The sequence below is a fragment of the Lonchura striata genome, chromosome 3, assembly GCF_046129695.1.
Source record: "Lonchura striata isolate bLonStr1 chromosome 3, bLonStr1.mat, whole genome shotgun sequence".
NCBI classification, from domain to species: Eukaryota; Metazoa; Chordata; class Aves; order Passeriformes; family Estrildidae; genus Lonchura; species Lonchura striata.
In genome coordinates this window covers 57,354,650-57,374,782 of record NC_134605.1, presented here as the reverse complement: position 1 = coordinate 57,374,782, position 20,133 = coordinate 57,354,650, and the positions used below count along the sequence as shown (strand labels likewise).

At 38.0% G+C, this 20,133-nt stretch overlaps 1 protein-coding gene across 1 annotated transcript in view; it reads left to right on the top strand.

Moving 5' to 3' along the window:
* Window positions 1-17,169, top strand: part of PPP1R14C (protein phosphatase 1 regulatory inhibitor subunit 14C) — a 51,531-nt gene extending 34,362 nt beyond the window's left edge. The window contains exons 2-4 of the mRNA XM_021540621.2: window positions 5,232-5,315; window positions 6,674-6,706; window positions 15,854-17,169. Coding sequence (XP_021396296.1) covers window positions 5,232-5,315; window positions 6,674-6,706; window positions 15,854-15,928 — 192 coding nt within the window. The 3' untranslated portion in view covers window positions 15,929-17,169. The remainder of the gene's footprint in view (window positions 1-5,231; window positions 5,316-6,673; window positions 6,707-15,853) is intronic.
* Window positions 17,170-20,133: the final 2,964 nt, after the last annotated feature.

Sequence of the window (20,133 nt, the reverse complement as noted above, 5' to 3'; positions counted from 1 at the left end):
TTCATACCATGTTATGTCGATGTACATGCATTTGGTGCACCAGTGAGATACTGGGCAGCTTGCATAAGCCATTCTGTTGACAGATGTGCACTTTGTGGCTCTCCTTTTTTGTGTGTTTAACTGGATCCACACAATGTCAGACGTGAGGACAGGCTCAGCACAGAGAAGGTTTCTGTTAAAGAACCACACTGCCACAGATAAATTATGATTATTCAAAAACAATAGGATTATTGACTCAAAATATGTGAAGAAATCTGGTAACTTTGCCTTGAATGTCTCTGCACTTTTATTCAATAAACAAGAGTGAGAGGAAGACAGACTTGCTGTTGGTAGAAGAGGCTGCTGCTCTGGTTAGAACAGATTGGGTACAACACGGGTTTTTCTACCTCTTAGCTGGAGCCAGGACTGAATGGCATGTGCTCAGAAGTGTGAGGCCTTGCTGTGTATTGCCTTTGAGATTTCACCAGTGAGTGGTTGATAATGAGGTAAGTGCCTGATGGGGGAGAAAATAATATGTAACTGCATGCAAAAGATTGTATTGTATTGGGTGCAGCATCCTAAATGTGCTCACTGATTATCAGCAGTACAAACTAATATTCAGTGTTGCATGAACTGCCTTACCTGAACCAAAAAAATGAGAGCTAATTTTTTTTTCTCTTGTCTAACATTAGATCATATGTCTGCTATGGCATTACTGCTCTTAATATTTTAGGATTGGAGAAAACATGCTGTCATTTAGTAATTGGGTTTTACCACTGAGGATTCTTGTTCTTACCGCAAATTTCATGAACACTGGCACTTTTGAGTACCTTCTTGCTGTCTTCAGCATCCTTTCCTAATCTTCTTTTCCTCATATCAATCAATAGACAGAGCAGTCTTTTTGTCTTGCAAATAACTTTATTTTAGCTGTGTATTTTGACTCTGCACTTAACTAGGATTGGCTTTAAACAAAGAAGAGCTTTCTTTAATTCTGGATTAATAATTTTTGACCACTTAAACTATTTTTTTTTTTGTTTTAACTTTTATCCACTTTTCCCCTCATGCATAAGTCCCCCCAAAACAACTGAATGCTTTGAAACAAGAAACACATTAGTTTTTCTTCTGTGTTTTCTAAGAATTACTATTTGGTCATATTCCATTTACCTGGACTAAATGCAATCCATTCACAAACCCACTAGGTTATATATGCAACCAATGATTTCTAATCCTGGTAATTTATGGGGTTTTTTGTTTATCATTCTGAGACTTGCACCCGTCTTGCAGTGTCATCCATGTCTGCAGATGAACTGGTTTAGAGCTGTTCTAAAACAATTAAATATTTTCATATATTAAATGGATATTTCCAGAAAAACTGGTCCTATATTCTAGTTTGATTTTGATCACTTACTGGCAATCTTCCAGGACTCCGAGAAAAAGTCCTGATTTATACAATCTGAAACTTTCATATGTCTGAATTGTAAGGTCATCTTTCTTTCCTTTTCCTTCATTTTTCTCTTGTTATCCTTTCCTGCTGTTTCCAAACTCACAATACAAATGATGATTTTAACTTTTCTTGCTGTGTTTAACTTCTCCTTTCTTTCTCAGATTTAAAATACAAAGTAAAAATCAAGCAAGCTTATTTAATTATTTCCCAGCATCGCAAATGTGATTATGCACAGTGAATGACATTTGAAGGTGTGGGATAATAGGTTAATTTACCAGTTGGATTTATAGTGGGAAGTTATCCATAGGGCAACCATTATCCTTTAAATTTTAAAGCCTCCAATAAATATTTAATTAGTAGATACTTGGAATTATGTCAGACCTGCTTTTGCTGTACTGGAGCTTTTGCTGTATTGGAGGTGCTGCCCTCAGGGTCAGCAGACTGGAGTGTGCCAGTGTTCTTCAAGATGCTCCTGCAAAATCCAGCCCTTTGACTTAAGCTGTTGTGGGAGCTGGTTTTGAAGACCTTTTTCTGGTCTCACTAATGGTTGTTCACCTGTGTGTTTCATTCACCACTGCCAGCTGGAGAGCCTGTAATGTCTTAAACTGCTACAGCTATTTACTACTTAATGTGTGTCTGTGCCCAAGGTCTTTTGCCAGTAGCCTGCAAAGAATTCATGCAATCGAAAGAGTAATGGGGTTGTCTTTCAATGCAAGGTTGAATTGAAGTTTTATTCAATATCATGGAAGCCGTCTTTGATATTTTCTGACTTCTGAATGATTAAGCACAAATCAGCTCATGTCCTGCCTACATTATCAATGCAGACTGTAGAGGGTGCTTGATAGTGTCCATCCTCCTCTCCCCCAAGAGTTTCAGTTGATTGATGTTTGCACCCAGAACCCCCACACCCCTATTTTAGCTTTTCTGGAGGCTGTTCCCTGTCAGATGCCGGTAATGGTTTCTTGCCCCCCCCCATCCCCCCCTGCATCTGCTATATGCATCACTTCATCTCCCTCTTACTGAAACAGAACTGGTGACAGTGTTTGTTTTTTTGCACAGCCTCATGACAGTAACAAGACCCTTAAAATACCATCCTTTGGCTATGCACAGACCCTTTCAGGCTTGGCCCAGCCCAGTCTGTATCTAGCTGCTGAATTGTAATTGGAGAAACCAGACTAATCTCACTAATAAAATCTGTCAAACAGAAGTTATGGCTTTGTCTTTCCTCCCTCTGTCATTACAGCTGTTATGGAGTGGTCAGGCTCCTGACATAAGGGCATGTTTTTCTTGCCTTACATAAAACTCTTCAGATCGTGCAGGTGCAGTAGTTCAGATGAAGAAAAGCTGTTTTGATTGTTTATTCATTCAACCAAAAATAAAAACAAGAGTTACCTTTTTGGGCTTCTCCCTTCCCCTTTATGTTATGTATCAGCATTCAAATCTGCTGTGAAGAAGATACACATGATATTTTACAGAAGATGTAACTAAATTGAATGCCATTGTTATTGCCAATTATAGTTCTTTGTTTCAGAAACATTTGTAATTAATTTAATGTTATCACTTTTTGTGATGTACAGGAGCTCTGTTACCTCTTATACTGAAATTTCAGTGAACTGCGGGCACAGTTGCCCTCTAAATTGATGGCACTGTGAACCTTGAAGATGTAGGAGAAAGTTGATTTGAAGAAGAAGGAAGAAGCAAGGATTTCTTCCATTTAACTGGTACAATTCAGAGTAAAACTAACCTTTCAGAGCACTCAACTTCAATTAAGTATGATCACAAAAAAGCATTATATACCTTCTAGGCTATTTTCCCTCACTGCTGCTTTTCAATGTTGTTTCAGTTTGCTAGAATAGCACTCCAAGGGACAGAGTTCAAAATGTGTATCTGACAAAATATTCAATGTGCTGAACAGCACTTCTGAATACAAACATGTGCACAATTGCAATTTACACAGTTCAGTGGATGTGTAGTTTGATAAGTTTACAATATTAGCAGTAACTCCAGGCACCCTGTCTTAACAGTATTAAGGCTGAGCTGCTTAGATAAAATGTTCAGGAGGTTTACTAACCATGTGGGGAATTTCTGGTTCTTGGTGTGATATGCGAATTAGCATAGAGTTGGGATTATAAACTACTAAGTAACTGTACCACTGTTATGGATTATTCTTTATCCTTTCCAATTCTGATGGCTTTTACTGAGTATATAGCCCATGGAAGACTTATCTTCGTCTTGTTTAAACTGCTAGTGAATTTGTTGCATTGGTTAGAAACTCCCATATTGCCAGATTGTGTTACAGTAATTGGTATCTTTACTTCATCTCAGCAAATGTCCACCCTTCCTTTGACTGGGTTGATTGGGCAAAGGGTGTGCCTTATGTATTTTTGTTCATTGGGTATAACTGCCTGCATGACTGCACTACAGTGTCCCTGCACACTTTCCTTCAGACATGGGGAATGGAGGACTTAATCATCCAAATTCTGTCCTTCCTCCTCAGACTCAAAAAGATGTTGAACAGTTGGCATTTTAGCCGGAGTTTGATACAACTTGTTTGCTACTTTGGTACTTAACTTCACTTAGGGTAACTTGAACTAACTTATCTTCATTGCTAATGTTTGGGCTATCTTTTACCCAGTAGAAGAATAATTTTGGTATTACCTGGGGCAGTTGCTATTGGAGCTGTTAAATTATTTCACAATTGTTGAAACTTCTGCAACTTGCTAGAATCAGTGCATTTTTGTTAAAATGCTTCTTTAAAGGATCTTGAGAAGTGTTGGTGGGGTACAAGAAGGCAGCAGCTGCTGCTGTGATCTTTTTGCTTCATCCTGACTCTTAAATCCATCCTCCCCTTTGGAGGCCTTCAGGTCCCTGTTTTCAGTAGGTAGGTGCCAAAGTGATGCCACATCAGCGAGTCAATTGATGGCAGGGTACTTGTAGGAGAGGAGAGTCTTGTAGTGCCCATGTGTTGGCTCAGGTGGAAGAGAGGCAACAGAGGAGCTGTGTGCCATGGCACTGAGGCTGCTGTCAAGGCTGGACTTGGTGGCTGAGACCAGAGTTTCATATGTGCAGCAGGGAACTGCATAACAATTTTTATGAGAAATGTATAAAATGGCCAGCAGAATATTTTTTTCATAACTGAAAATGCAATATGTGGTGCTATCTGTGGATGATGAATTCTCATTGAGATTCTAGAGCTCAGAGGTCCTTCAAAATGTATGGACTGCTGCTCTGACTCAGGGAACAAGGCATCTGATGTGTTGGTGATGCAAAGAGAGAGAAGTGTGTGGGTGGAGGAGGTTTAAGAAAAAATCTCTAAAGTACTCTATTTCTTAGACTTTGTGCTTCACTGCAGGTACTGAAATCTGAGTTCTGATGGGTCATGTATGTCATGCTTGTAAGCCAGCTTTATGCAAGGGAGATCTTCTACAGTGTTACCAAGAAAAGCAGTCCAATCAAAAATGCTTTCAAAACATTTTTGTGGCTGCTGCAGTTGTTATAAACTTGCTCTTCCTTCTACTTTTTCTTCTTCATCGTCTTGCCCAGTATTGTGAGAGTAGCATGACTTGTCCTGCTGGCCATGAGTTAGTAACAGGTCCTGGCTGAGAGCAAAGATTTCTTATGAGCTGTCACTTCTGTGGGGCTGGGGCCTGGCTTGATGCTGTCCTGGGAGCAAGGAATCAAGCCACCATCCCCTATTGATTTCCTTGGCTGGCTCCAGGAAGATGGGTTTGTGTGCTATCACTAGGCTGCTTTTGGAAAGCAGTTAAAAGATAGCTCTATGGACTAAGTGGGTATTTCTGCATTTCAGGAAGAAGAAATGCCAGAGGTAGAAATTGACATTGATGACCTTCTTGATGCAGCCAATGAAGAGGAGAGAGCTCTCAAATTACAGGTAATATTATTTTATAATTTTAAATCAGAGGGTGGCTGAAGTAATGCATCTGGATCAATATCTTGTGTTTGATTGAATCCACTGTAAATGTAGAATTAGAATGGAGAGATTCCTAGATCCAGTCTAGCATAGTCTACCAGACTGTTCAAAGTTAATCACAATCATTTTAGATAAAAAAATTTTAGAAGGTAGGCGATAACACTAGTAAATAAAAGTTCAAAGAACCCAGAATAGAGGGAAATATGCTAAGCCAAATTAGCCTTATTCTAATTTTACAAGTATATAAAATAAAGAACAGAAAACATAGGAAAATGAAGAACAGCATATGAGAAAAGCTATATAACTGAGAATCAGTTATGATGACTAGATACTTTCTGTGATTCACTTCAGCAGTAGAAATGTGTATACAGACCAGAAATCTTCCCTTGTGCTTAGACTATTGGCAGTTATTTCTGCCTATACTAGAAAGAAATTGGAACCCATCAAAAAGTTCAAAGAAAGGTAAGATGCTCAGAAACAGAAATTAGCTGGGAAATTCAAAAACTATCTGCCAAAATTAAACAATTTAAACCAGCTCTCTAAACTTTTGAATCTTGTGTAAGGTAGGAGTTGATGAATGGAAGGATGAGGTAGAAAGGAAAATAAATATTATTGCCTTAATATAAATCTCTCTCTAAATCAATATATAAAACCAACAGCAAATGTCTCCATTTATAATCTTTTCAGATGCACTAGGAAAAGAAAAGTTGTTCTAGAGTCGTGGCTTGCCCTCAGCTTGCCCCTGGGAGTTGACTAATGTGGTGCTTCACTGCAGCACATCTCATTTTAGTGCCTGTTAGCACCCTTTTCCTGGTGCCCGCTGGCCAGCCACAGAGACGTGGGGCATGGCCCCAGGCTGTTTAGTCAGCATTCATAAATAGCTTTGCTGCTTCTGCCTAAACTAGCTGGGCAATCAACTAGCAGCCCCCTGCTAGGATTGCCCTGCTAGGAATAAGGTCTCCATTTCTGCATTGCAAAGACTCTCATGTCCTCACAGAAAGCTGCCTTTCAAATGTCTGTTCCTGGGAGAAATGTTCTTGGATTCGCCTCCTCTTCTCAGTTTTTCTTGAAGACAGGGATTTTGTAACTTCTTACCTGGAGAAAGAAGCCATTATTTCTCTCCTGGTACAAATCATTCTGATCCACATAGGGAGCAAAGGTGACTTGTATAGCTTTAGGTTTTCAGCAATATCTTTATTCAGTGATTCCTGTTCTTGCTTCTTTCTCCCCTCCCTGGCCAGGGGATGATTCATACCATGACTTGTTTATGTTCACTATTACTCTGTATGGATACTGACACTTTCATATTTTGCTTCTAGGAAACTCTTGTAGATTGCTACAAACCAACAGAGGTAAAAGACTTTTTTAAAATGCTATTTACCTGGGGAAACTGTAGTTATGTTCAAGCAAAGTAACTTTCTTTTAATTCTTATGATTAAGTAATTAGATGAATATTAATTGTAGCTGATAGACTTGGACCTTTATATCCTAAAAATGTTTGTGCCTGTCACTTAGCTACAATAGGAATGAGATGGTACCCTGTGAAGGAACTGCTGGTCATTCCAGCTGAACTATCAATATTGTTTGCTGTAATGTCCTTACTGACTATACTGACTTGATACATGAAATCTAAATATAGTTATCATCAGATGGCTAAAATATTTGCATGTTGGACTACACTCTTCACTGTGAAATCATTTAATTTTATCTAGGACAGTACAATTTATTCTGAGAATGTTTATGCAGATATGCAGCTCAGCTAATTATATGTGTGAATGGACTTGAATAAAATTGTGAGTTAACCTGTTCTAGCAGGATTTAGTTACTCAGCTTTCAGCTTGTGTATCTATTAATGTGTCCAGTGCCAATATAGCCTGCTTTTCATACAGTAAAGTGTACTTACTAGGAACAGTAAATATTGGAAAAAAAACCCTTCAATTCATTGTAAAAATCAAAAGTCTATGTCATAGGTCACTTTGTTAGTTCCATTTATAGAGTCAGTTGTTTCCCAGAAGTGGCTGCTGCACAATATTTAATAGAGGGGTTGGCTTACAGAATTCCTCTTGTCAGAGATGTTTCAGCTGTGCATGACTAGAAGCCAGGTGTTTGGTTTTGAAATAAGGTTGCAAATAGGTTGGTTCTTCTGTAATATCTGCAGCTGTAGCCACATAAACTGGTGGGGCTTAAGGATAGACTATCAGGAATAACTGCTGGTACAGTTGAATAGGTCTATGAGCTATTTTCTTCAAGGCTTTTCCATTTTTTATTCATTTCCATGCTAAATTGGGAAGATTCTTCAGAATTGCTATTATAGTTGCTGGTACAAATATTTTGACAGTGGGGAATTAACCCAGAAAGACTCAACTAATAACACCTGTAGAGTTTGTTGTATGTTGTATCTTGGTTGCCTTGCAGCAGGTAACAAACCTCTTCCATTATGGAGATGCCATAATACCAAGTCTTCAGCTGTCTCACTGTAGTAATGCTACACTAGAAATGACCTTGTCAGCCTTCTCCAGCCTTCTCTAAGCAAGTGCCATTGAACCTTGGTGCATCTTCTTAAGATAGGTGTGAAGATGGATATGGCATGTGGAGCCTGGCATGGTAAGAGAAAGCTGGAGTCATGACTTGGTGGGAGGAAGAGTTTGCCAAGGGTTCAAGAGACAGTCATGTGCTGACCTCTTATCTCTGTGTTATCTGAAGGCAGAGGAAGAAGGCAGAGATCCAATACTTTTTTTCCTTCTTCATTAAACATGCTATATGAATGATTTTTTTTTAGCTGTGAAGATTGACACAATGCAAGGACAAATTTCAGAGAGCTAATAAGGGTACATGACAGATGTCAGTGAGTGTTCCACTGGAAACCTTGGTTGTAGAACTACAGGAAAGATTTGTGTCATACTGGTAAATTAAGTTGGTGTGGCAGTTTGCAGGAAACAGCATCCTGGACACATTGTTGTCTGCCCTCAAGGCACCTGGATCAAGGTGAGATTTTAATACTGAACTGGTGACCCATGTCTTCAATCCTTTGTGGATGGGATGGAGGTAGCTCCCTTATCTGTGAGAATTGTCATCCTCCTTGACAATCTTTAGAGATAGCCAAGCTGAGAGGGTACTAAATCCGCTCACTCTCTACAACTAGCTGAAAGGAGGATGTAGACAGGTGGTGTTGGCCTCTTCTCACAGGAGCTAGTGATAGGAGAAGAGGACATATCCTCAAGCTATGGAAAGGGAGTTTAGGTTAGACATTAGGAAGAAATTCTTCAAAAAAAGTGTTGGTAGGTATTGGAATGGGCTGCCAAAGTGATAGTGGTGTCACTACTGTGGAGGTGTTCAAGGAAAGGTGCTTTCTGCCATGATCTAGTTGACAAAGTGGTGTTTGTTAGTAGTTTGGACTCAATCTCAGAGGCCTTTTCTACCTTAATTGATTCTGTGAGGATAGTTTCCAAAATGATTCACATCCCAGGATGTGTTTTACTTATCTTCGTCTATGGCATGGTGAGCCCAGTAATACTGCATGACTGCTAGCTTAGGCCACTTGTATGGACAAAAGAGCCTTTTAGTTGACTTAAATGTGCTATATAAGGATCAACACTTTGTCTAGAAAATCTCCAATATTTTTATATTTGCAGACCATTCAAAACTATTGAGGTAGTTGGCTTGTGAAAGGATGTTTAGAGAATTTGTGGAGAATGGATATGAGCAAATGGAATTTCTCTTGACAAATGAAATACAGTCTGTCAAGTGCACTAGGGGTTTTATCACCAAGAGTTTTTTTGCAAAAGGTAGTAATCCCTAACTGGGGGAAAGGTTATGTAATATGATGTCCCTGCTATTCACAACAAAGAAAAATAGTACAGGCAAGAAGCTTAATAACTCAAAGCTCTTACTCAGCTGTGAAAAAAACCCTCTAAACCTGCAAATGTATATGTGAAGTCAGTTTTGCTCAGTATCTTCCATTTAGGTTAAAGGTTAAGCAGACACTGAGGAATGTTTTTATGTATCCTGGATTGATTTTTCATCAGGAAGCTGAGTTATCTATAACTCAGGTAACTGAGTTATCTATAACTAAGTAAGATAACTATAACTAAGGTCTCTTAAAACATGGAAAGAGTTCCAAACCTCTTTAATAATTTGGCTAAATACAGTAGCTGACAGTAACTAATGAGGAACTGTTACAAAACCTTTCTTCTAATGGAAATACAGCTAGAGTGTTGAATGCGCTTTAAAATATGAAAAGCTTTTCTTAGGTAGCAGTTATGGCTGTTTTAATTTGTATGAAAATATGCTTAATGTGGGACCTTTATGTAAAGAGTTATTATGTACACAAAGGATTTAGTATCTGCTAAATCAGTGCCATAATTAAATTTTGGATCTGAACTTTTGTGATTGAAGAGGAGCAGGGAGCAGCATCCTCTTCCTGCATCATCTATGTGCCAGAGCAGTCAGTTCTTCATGCAGTCTCACACGTCGCTTGTGGAAAATCCCACTCTGGCCTTTGTTGAGTTGCTGTCTCAGCTCTGTCTGACGTTCTCTGTCATCATCCAATGGTGGAGAATCTTAATGTTCTCAGTGAATATAACAGATTTAAATATAATCTGCAATCTTGATGATGATGTTTAGATACTTCCACAATAGTCTTATTTAGGATAGGAAGACAGTTGTGATTGTGAAATCCATGAGGCTTTTTTCAAGACTTGTATTTTGAAAAAGGCTGACTAAATCTGTATTGCTGTTATCTCTGCTATTGGTAACAGCAAGGCCACTTATTTAGACTGGGCACTGGAGAAAATTTGTAATATTTGTGGCTGATGTGAATTAGTGGGACAATCAAAGTGATAACAGGAAAAAAGGCAAAGAAACTCTTAAACTGCCATGGGAGAAAAATCCAATGAGTGGGTAATTTTTATGCTCACTGGCTCCAAAAGATGCAGCTGAGCAACACAAGGTCTGCAGATAATGAGTTTTTGAAGAGAACTGAATAAATTAGATTTGCAGTTTATTTACTTCTTTATTTTCCTATAGAAATATACAAAGCTTCAGATGAATGGGCTGGAGATCACTCTCATTCAGGCAGGATTAAATCTATTTTGTTATTATAATTCTTCACTTAGTGCAAAATATGGGGAAAAGGAGATGAAGTTGCATCATTAAAGGAAGTTGCATTGCTGGAAACTTCTAGTAATAATTTTTAATATGGTTTGCAAACAAACTATGTTGAATTGTGCATATTTTCTGGGTAACTTGAGCAGAGATTTAAGTTACTGACTACTCAATTACTTCAGTGGTTGGACTATTTCAGCAGCTTCTAACACTTGAAAAAGGTAGAGATGCATTTGCTTAACTGCATGTTTCTCCAAGTTTAATTCCTAGTTGGAGCAATGACAGGCTTGTCATGCAACTTTTAGAGTTGTCTAGGCACTGTAGTTTTTAAAGATAAAAGCTGTTTTGTATATGTATTGACATAATGTATGTTTTAATAATTGACATAATGTATGTTGTTAGTATACAGGTATTAATAGAAAGGTCAATGCTTCTGAAACAGAACCCATAACTTTTTAAGGACCTTATGTTTATTTTGGTCCTAATATGTTATGAGTTATTTCCAGTTAATGTTCCTATTTGTTTTTTCTATGTAATTGCAAAGCAGCAATATGTAGGGATACCCACAAGAAGCAATAGTCACTGCAGATGTGTACTAAAGCCTCCATGCAGTGTGCTGCCTTACATCTGGGCAAGCCAGGGCAGCTGATGGGTGGTAAATTATTAAGACACAGCAAATGTATTTTGTGTCCATACTACTTGAAATTAAATAGGAGATTTGCTGAGAAAAAAAGGTTAGAAAACATGCTTGTTTAAAAGCAATGCAGGCAGATGAATTTCAAGTAAAACATGATTTCTTGCTTATCCATTTGACCACTGAATTCAGTGAACTAAAACTATTTATGTGCCTGCTGAGATCTGCCCTATTTTGTACTATAGCATTGGAGGGAATTAAGCTTGCATGTTTTCATTTCTCCAAGTACTCATGAATACAAACTTCTAAATACCCACAGCAATATCAGAAGGGAAGAGCAAGTGGTGATTTGACACGTATAAACTGTGCTTGTTTACATGCTGCTGAATTGAAGAATAATTGGGCTGCAAGTCTTTACTGTAGCTTTGTGGTATGGAGCTATTGCTTTATACAGAGCTCACCAAGAAGCTGAATTGCTACAAAAATTTCATGCTCTGGACACTGATGGTGCTGGGGCCTCATTGGGGAGGGCATGTTGAGGGCATCATTCAGGGAGGCTACAGAGATGCTGCACTGGTTCTTGCTTATAGAAGGCATCTCCTGGTCCTGCTCTCCCAAAGCGGTTCCCTTCTCTCTGTACAACTGGCTTCAGCAGGTGTTGAGAAGGTGTTTGGCAGTAAGCTGGGTTATTATTTAGGTTCTTCCCAGGTAGCTGGGGATCACTCTCTAGGCTGACTTTAGTCTTTACATCCAACTAATAAAGCCATCTCCAAGAAATGGCCTTGGGCAAACAGTTAAGGAAATCTTGGTTTTTGACCTGGCTATAGGGAAGTAAAGCTGTGAAGGAAAGCTGACTTAGGATTCATTTCACGCTCTAGTGAAGCAGGAAGACTAGAAACTCTAAATTTTAGTTTAAAAACTAGTCCTACTACATATGTACTGTTTGAGGAAAAGAAATCTGGAGAGGCAGTCTAATTAGTCTCCAGATTAATTGGAAGACTTGAATAGGAAGCCTGGAATTCATTGTCTGTCAAATGACCTCATTAAAACAATGAGTCACATCACCAAAGCAGAGAGGTGATTTCCTCCCCTTTCCTGAATTATCATTTCACCTTTGTTTTTTGCCTTTATTTTTTTTTTTTTTTGCCAAAGGCTGAATATTGATGAGTTCAAATGAACTGTGGATTTAGTCTGTCTCTCATTAAAATTTGCCTTTAGAATTAGAAAGATGTCTTCTAGAAACAAAGATTTAGTATTACAAATTAACAAGATCCTCAATATTTGTAATAAGGGTGCCTTCTTGCAGAAAATCTGTAAAAAAGAGTTTTAACTAAGTTTGCATGCATTTTTTCACTTTCTAAAAACTTTATTTTTTATTTTATTTACCAAGGCAAAGTGCTGGTGTGAGATTTTTATTGTATTAGAAGTGCATGTAGCCTGTGTATTCGTGGCTATAACTCTTCAAGGAATAATGAACAAGTTCTTGAATCCTTAGCTGAATTATTCTTGTTTTTTAACTCCATGAATTAAATTAGTGGGTATAGGTAGATTATTCAACCTGTATTACAGAAGTGTTTTTAATATAGATTTGTATATGATCAGCTTTCAAACGTCTGATGCTAAATTTCAGCGTATCTTGTTAAGGGGGAATTCAGTAAAATGCTCTGTGTAAAATGATTTTTGTGTACAAGGTAGAGATAGATGTGGATATTAAGTCTTGACTCAAATGCCCACAAGGAGCAACGCTGAAATTTTTGAGCAATGGCTTAAGAAAACAAAATGGTTATTGGTGACATAAACCTGAGTTGCTTAGTTATAAAGTGAAGGTTTACTGAAATACTGTGAGGTCACTTTTCCTGCCTGTGTGAGGGAAAGTATACATCTTTTCTAGAATGTTAATTTTCCTTCATGGGGAAGGAAAAGCAAAGCAAGAAAGGCACACGCACCAGAGCACAACTGTGTTGATGACAGCCAGCGCCATGTGAGTGTCAGATGCAAAGTGATACTTAAATCAGAAATTTGCTGAACCAGTGCTGTGGTTTGGGTGTCTACAGGAAGTGCACAACAGCACTACTGCATTATGCAAAAGGTCTGCCACATGCTCTTGTTGGGCACCACAGACCCTTATTTCAAGAAATAAAAAAGTTCCTTGGGGATAAAGCCTTTAAAATTATTATATGTACTTCTTCACATTAATTCCTTCTCTGCCTTAATAGTTACAGTTGCTTCAGATCTCCTTTAGGAGGTTAACCCTATAATTTTGTTTATTTTGGCAGCATTAGGAAGTTTCCAGGTAGTGTTAAACTTGCCTGAAAACTTCAAGCAAACAAAAGATGGTGTTTTTGATAACTCCTCTAAATTAAGGGGATTAATTCCTCTCTTTTGCTATAATGTCATATTAAAAAGTAACTGACCCTTGGCTACATTTCATATCTAAGGGAAACTTGCTCCAGACTCTACTGAGCTGTGGGAGAATGGGCAGAGGAATGGCAGGGTGGGATATCCCTAATGACTACAGAGTACCATAGCTGTTCCTGTCCACTCTACAGATGTCCCTTCCCATAAGGCTCTTACTTCTGTGAAACTGCTGGAGTTTCCAGATGCAGTGTCTTCTTGTAGAGTATTTGTGGCTTGAACAATTTAAAAAGTTTTTCTAAAATAACTGCACTTCAGCCCATTCTTCTCCAAAATTGTCTTAATCTGGTGGGATTATAGTTTGTTAGTTTTTTAAATGGAAAGATTTGCTGAGAGGCAATACAAATGATACTAATCCCAAGTAAAAATCCTAAGATGGCTTTATTTCTCTAATGATTGTACTGTAGGGCTTTATATAAATTTGATAGTAAAAAATCCTAAAGTGTGTTTGTGTTTCAAGCAGCACCATGTCATATAATTTTGCATTATCTATCAGATCCTTACAGTGATGATATGATAACACAGAATTAATGCAAAGTTTGTTGAAAGATATGAATTTTTAGAGTAAGCATGTCTTCCTCCTCTGATTTTTTGGTGGAGAAGTACTGGACTGTGACAAGTTTAAAGTGAAATTGTTGCAGTGGTTTGTGCCTTTGTCAAGTAAGACAACTTCAAGAGGATGGAGGGAGAGGATCTGGGGGTCTTAAGACACCTGTTTTTCTGATCATCTTATGAGGCTCTCTGTCCAGATGAGAAGCATAATACTGATATGCATAGATGTATTCCTGAAGTGGCCTTCACCTAGTTCAAGTTCAAACCCCACTGTTGTGTAGCTGCTCTGCCTTTGCTGCTGTTCTTTGCAGCCACAGGTAGTATGGATGCAACAATAACCATGGTGCAACAGTATATGCAGTTCACTATAGAGGTGCATAATCTGTCAGGAAAGGAAATTGATTTGCTGGGACGATGGTTCCACCAGAAAATCCTGACATATTTCTCAGGTTAAAATACACATTTACATAGACTTTCCTTACTCAAAGTGTAGCACCTTGCAATACGTGTTTCAGCCTGACTTTTTTTGAAAGGTATTGTGTTGTCATTTAAATAGTGACTTTGTTCACTGGAATTTTTAACTTCAAGCATTCATCCAGGAAATCATGTTTTTAGTTGGTTCATAGAATCATAGAATGTTTTGGGTCAGAAGGGACCTTAAAGATCATCTAGTTTGACTGTCAAGGGCCAGGACAACATCTGCGAGGCTCAAAGCCCTGTCCAACCTGGCCTTTCACATCAATCTAACTGAATAATTACATTCCATGTTTGCAGCTAGCTGATTTCATAAGAACCATTTCATAGGCGTATACACAGTACTATGGATAAACATTATTTTCCCAATGTGACATTAAAGAAGTCATTTATCTTTTAATGCAACTGCAAGAAATTGTATACTAAAAGTGTTTCAGAGATGCAAATCTATAAGCTTCTGCTCTCATATAGTTTAAAAAAGAGGAAATCTGCTGAAATGGGGAAAATATCACTGTTAATATCACAGAATAAAGGGTTGGTCCATGAATTGATTTATTGTTTTCTGGGTTTCTTGGGGTTTTGTTTTTGGTTTTTTTGGGGTTTTTTTTTTGAGGAGGATTAGTTTGTGTGTGTTTGTTTGTTTTCGAAATAGTGTCATTCACTCAGTTCTGCAACCAGCTTAACCCATGATAAACCAGTGGTGCTACCTCTGGCTCCTTGTTCCTTCCTTGGACTTGCCCAAGCATTAGTGTGGGCTGAGTGGTGGGCCTGGTCAGAGAGCTGAGCCAGCATGGAAAGTAGCAGGGCAAGAGGAAAAACAGCTGAGTCTTTTAGCCAGATCAGCTTTCTTGTACAGCTCAGTATGCAGCCAACCAAAATACTGGTTCCAGCATGGAGAGTGGCAGGAGAAACACCTCTTTTGGCAAGAATGCTGATTTCTGTGGAGACTTAAACTGTGGAAGTCTGCTTTGACTGTTTGCATTGTATCCAGCCCTAGTTTTTGCTTCATCCAGTAGTTGGTATAAGGACCTGTGCAGTAAAAGCCTGAAAGATGGGTTATAACTGAGCCAGCACAGTCACAAGGAAAAGCTCATTGTTCACACTTCTGCTGGATGGGAAGGATGTGTATAAGGTTCCTGGCGATCAGGTCAGGGAAATTCCAGCTTAGTAGTAAAAGCTTAAATAAAAATGTATCATTCACATAAAAAAAAAAAAAACAACAAAAAAACAAAAAAAAAACAAAACAAAAACAAAAAACAAACTTGATTATAGTATTATGGGATCATTCAAATTACTAATATTCTCTTTTTTTTTTTCCTAGGAATTTATCAAAGAGCTGCTAACTCGGATAAGAGGAATGAGGAAACTAAGTCCCCCTCAAAAGAAGAGTATATAAATAACTCAAAGTAATAGCACTCTGTAAGAGACATGGCAAGGGAAATGGGACTTTGAATACAAGACCTTTATTAAAATAATTGTCTTTCTCCACAACTTTTTTGATTTTATTCAGTTTTGACTCAAGGAATTTTTTTTGTGTGTTTTAAGGGTTCTTTTTTAAGTGTCAATTATTTTTTATCAAAAATATCAACAATTTGGATGCTGCTCAACTTTCACCTGAGGATTACTGAAGCAAGTGAAGAATCCAAGAGTTAGAGATGAGGGGCAGCGAGCCTATGTGGTGAACCAGAAGATCTTGTAAATTTACAGAGCTAGGAGACTTCTCCTTGCAACTAGTTGGATAACGTTTCTTAAGTTGGTTGTACATTTAACTCATGGATGTCAAGTTTCTTGTGCTTGTCTGTACATAAATTTTAAAGTGGGTTGTGAATACTGTTTCACATGGATAGAAGGAGAAATTTGTAAATTATTTAAATGGTGGTTATTGAAAAATTGCTATCAAAAGGTACCAATTTAGATTACTAAAATGAATGCTGCCATTTTTCTAAATACCCTTAAAGCAGCCCAGTGAAGAATCTCATCTTATCTCTTTGTCTCACAGCATATGAAAATTGGGAATTTTAAGGGCTTAATTTGTAGACTTAAAAGTTATTTGATTGACTTTGATGCTTTGCCAGGATCACTTCCTCTCCACATCATGGTGTCTTGGAGCTGTGCTAACCTATACTGAATTTGGGCCTGCAGTGATATCTAGAGAAATGTTCGTGACCATTTAAAAGCTGGTTCATGCTGGAGGAAAGGCAGTGATACCAAAATGAATTGCAAGTACTGTATTTCATTTAATGACATGGTCTTAATCAAATGCAGATTCCTCTCCTATTAAGGTAAGCAAGGAGTAATACAGCCTTTGTTTATGGCTCTGCCCTGAGAAGTGGGAGACTTCTTAACTTGGGCTCTCTTACTTGTAAGAGCAAGAGCAGAGATCCCTGCTCCCTTCTGGAAAATGTCCTAACTAGAATGTTTGATAAGCTACCATTTACTGGTAGGTGACATTAGTCAGGCATTTTATATCAAGGGTGCTCTGAACATATTTTATTTTTCAAAAAAAGTACATGTTTGTGAATTTTATGTATACTGGCAAGCTTTTTTAATGTATTTAATTTTGTAATGTTTACTGATGATTTTATTTACCAGATATTTACTCAAATAAATGGTACAACTTGTGACTTGTTACATGTACACTTTACAAGAGTACTGTTGCTGAGTAGGTTTGTAAATGGAATTGCTTGTCAAAAAGAGAAGCCTGTAAGGTGGTAAGTACATGGGAACTCAGCTGTATAGACCCTAACTGGCTTTTAATGTACTCAATATCATAAGCCCTTGCCCAGTATCCCTCACATGAACTGGGGCACAGCTTCACTTTTGAAAGTCTCCTCCAGATGAGGCCTTCCTTCCCTGTGCCCTAGGGAATTTAAAAAGGGGTGGGGGAAAAAAGCTTAGAAATTCTTGCAGATAAATGCTGATAAATTCAGATTATTTTTGTCCACCAGAGATGGACTGTAGGGGAAGGCTTACACTGGGTGGCTCTCGGTTTCCTGGTGAAGGTGTGGCAGCACCCCTGAGAAAAGACTCACCTGCAGCACTTTAAATCTTTTATCTTGCTGAAGTTGCACTTTATCTCTGGTTTGGACTCGCTGGCAATTCTCATGTTCAGGGTTTTGAGATGAAGTCTGAAACAGCCCACAGTTTGAACAATAAGGATTCTAATAATTTTCACATTCACAGATGCATTTTGTGACCTCATTGACAGTTTCAAATATCACTTTTTTCCTAATGGTGTGCCAAATCAGATGTCAATTAATGGCAACTGTACCAGTTCTCTCATTACCTATGGCAAAAAAATAGTATCCACAAATTTTTTTTAAATGTTTTTTTTTTTACTAAAGGCTGCCCACCTAACTGTACTCATGACATATTTGTGTCTTTTATCCTTTTCATCTTGCACTGAAGTAGCTGTGCAAAGTAGCAGTGAACCCCTTCTAAAACCAATAGGTTGCCTCATGGAGATGGGGCTAAGTCACTCTGAGAAGAGTTTCCTCCAGCACCACAGGTTTTGCTGTCTTAGAAGTGTCAGTGAGCAAAAAACCAAGCTCTATATAGCTTTTGTTTGCAGCTGGCCTGATTTTCCTGGGCACTTTCGGGGTCTCATTCTTGCTAATTTTTACTTAATGGAGCTACTCTTGGCCTTGGTGTTGGTGAGGGGGAAATTGGCCCATTCACTAAAGATTTAATTGTGCTTTATGTCTTTGTACTGTGTGGGTGTTCTTGGCTCAGGGCAATATTCAAGGAGCATATAAATAGCACACTGTTACTGAAACAACTTGAAATTAAATCTTACAGCCCAGTCTCTTCACTGTCTTGGCTGAACAGCTTTCGTGAGAAGGGCCAAGATGCTGCAATGAGAGCTTCCTCTGGGCTTTTTAAGGGGCTAATGAAAAAAACTGAAGTTCCTTCTTATAAATATGTAGTGAACCTGAGATTTTGTTTTGGAATTGAAGTGCCTTTGCAGTGTTAAAAACTTGCCTGCAAGAGCATGTGTTTCTGGGATCTTCTTCATGACATAATTAGCTTTTGCGTGTTTTACAGCAGGACCTGACAGTTGGCTTAGAAAGAAAAGCAAAGTGCTTGTGTAACCATACGTAGTGTGCTTCAGGAGGCTGCAGTGGCAGGGCGGTGTATTCCTGTGGCACAGAAGAAAGGACATGAGCCATTTGCCTGCCAGCCTTATTTTTGTTCCTTCCCCCCAACAACGGGGTTTACTCCTGAAGTTGCCATTCATGCAGAATGTGTGGGGAGAGTTTCTCTATTCTCATAGAATATGGCCAAGAAGAGCAGGAGCAAAATATCTGCCCTGTTTGTGCACTTGAAACTCTTTGACACAGAGTCTTAGAATTTTTAGTACTTTCTGCTGATAGGTAAAATAGCGTATGTGAAATTTGTTTCTAAATGGTTTTTCAGATTCAAGACAGTCTTAAGGTAAACATGCAGCTTCAGGGCAAAAAAAAATTATTGCCAGCCACGTCAACAGAAAACTTATTATAGTGGAAGCTAGAAGCAGATGCAGGTCTTATTCAGTACAAACAGCTGAACTTAAAACTCTGGTGAAGTGGTGTAACAAAAATAAAAATTGCTTCTTAGCTGCATAAGATTTGTCTTTGCTAACATCATGCACAGATTGTATACAGGTACTGAGTAACTACATGCAATACTTTTCAAAAGGTGTTGAGATTTAGGGAGGAAGCCAGAAAAGAAATTGGATGTCAGGAAATCCAGGAAAAAACATCAATAAGAAAATTTCTTGTTAGGAAAACAGAAGAGCTTTGTGTTACTGCATATATTTCTGTATGGAAAAAAATGAGAGATGTCAATGCTTTCATGTATGGGGGAAAAGCATGAAGAAGAGAAATACCTGGAAGATAAAGGACTGAAACTTGAAGTGTTGAAGAAAATAGAGCATCCTGATGGTGATGAGCCCTTTGAGCTTGCTGCTGTGGGAATAGGTGAGATTGACATCTATTAGTTTCTCCAAACTGAAATTGGATGCTTTTCTAGATAAGTTGTCATTGGATCAGTAATTCAGTTTCACTCAAGATAATCAAAGGCCTTAAAATTCTAGGCTTCTGCTTCATGGGGTTTTGTTTTTTTGGTGTTATTTTTTTTTCTATGATTGTTTTTGGTTCTGTTTTGGGTTTTTTGTTTTATTTTTTGATTGGTTCTAGATTTTTGTTGAAGCACAGGAAACTAATAGGAAAATTATTTCTATGCGTTATGGTGATGTAACGACATGCTTATGTAGTGATCAAATCAGATCACTAATACTAACTACACATTTTATATATAACTCAAGTACTTTTTACTTGGATTTCATGGTACTACTTTTATTTATTTATGGAAGTAAGCAATTAGGAATTGTAAATGTAATTAAAGTTGCTGTTGAAAGCTAGAGAGAAAGTGAAGAAGAAAAAATGTAGTAAGTGCTTAGTGCAGTAAATTTTATTTTTGCCACTGGCAGATTCCGTCATCAGTGAGTAAATAGAGTGTTTCTGAAGTTTTAAAATTGCTATTTGTAATAATCAAACCTAGAGCTGATGGGGTTTTATTTGTTTTGTGGGGTTTTTTTTTCTGGAAGTAATGACCAAATTC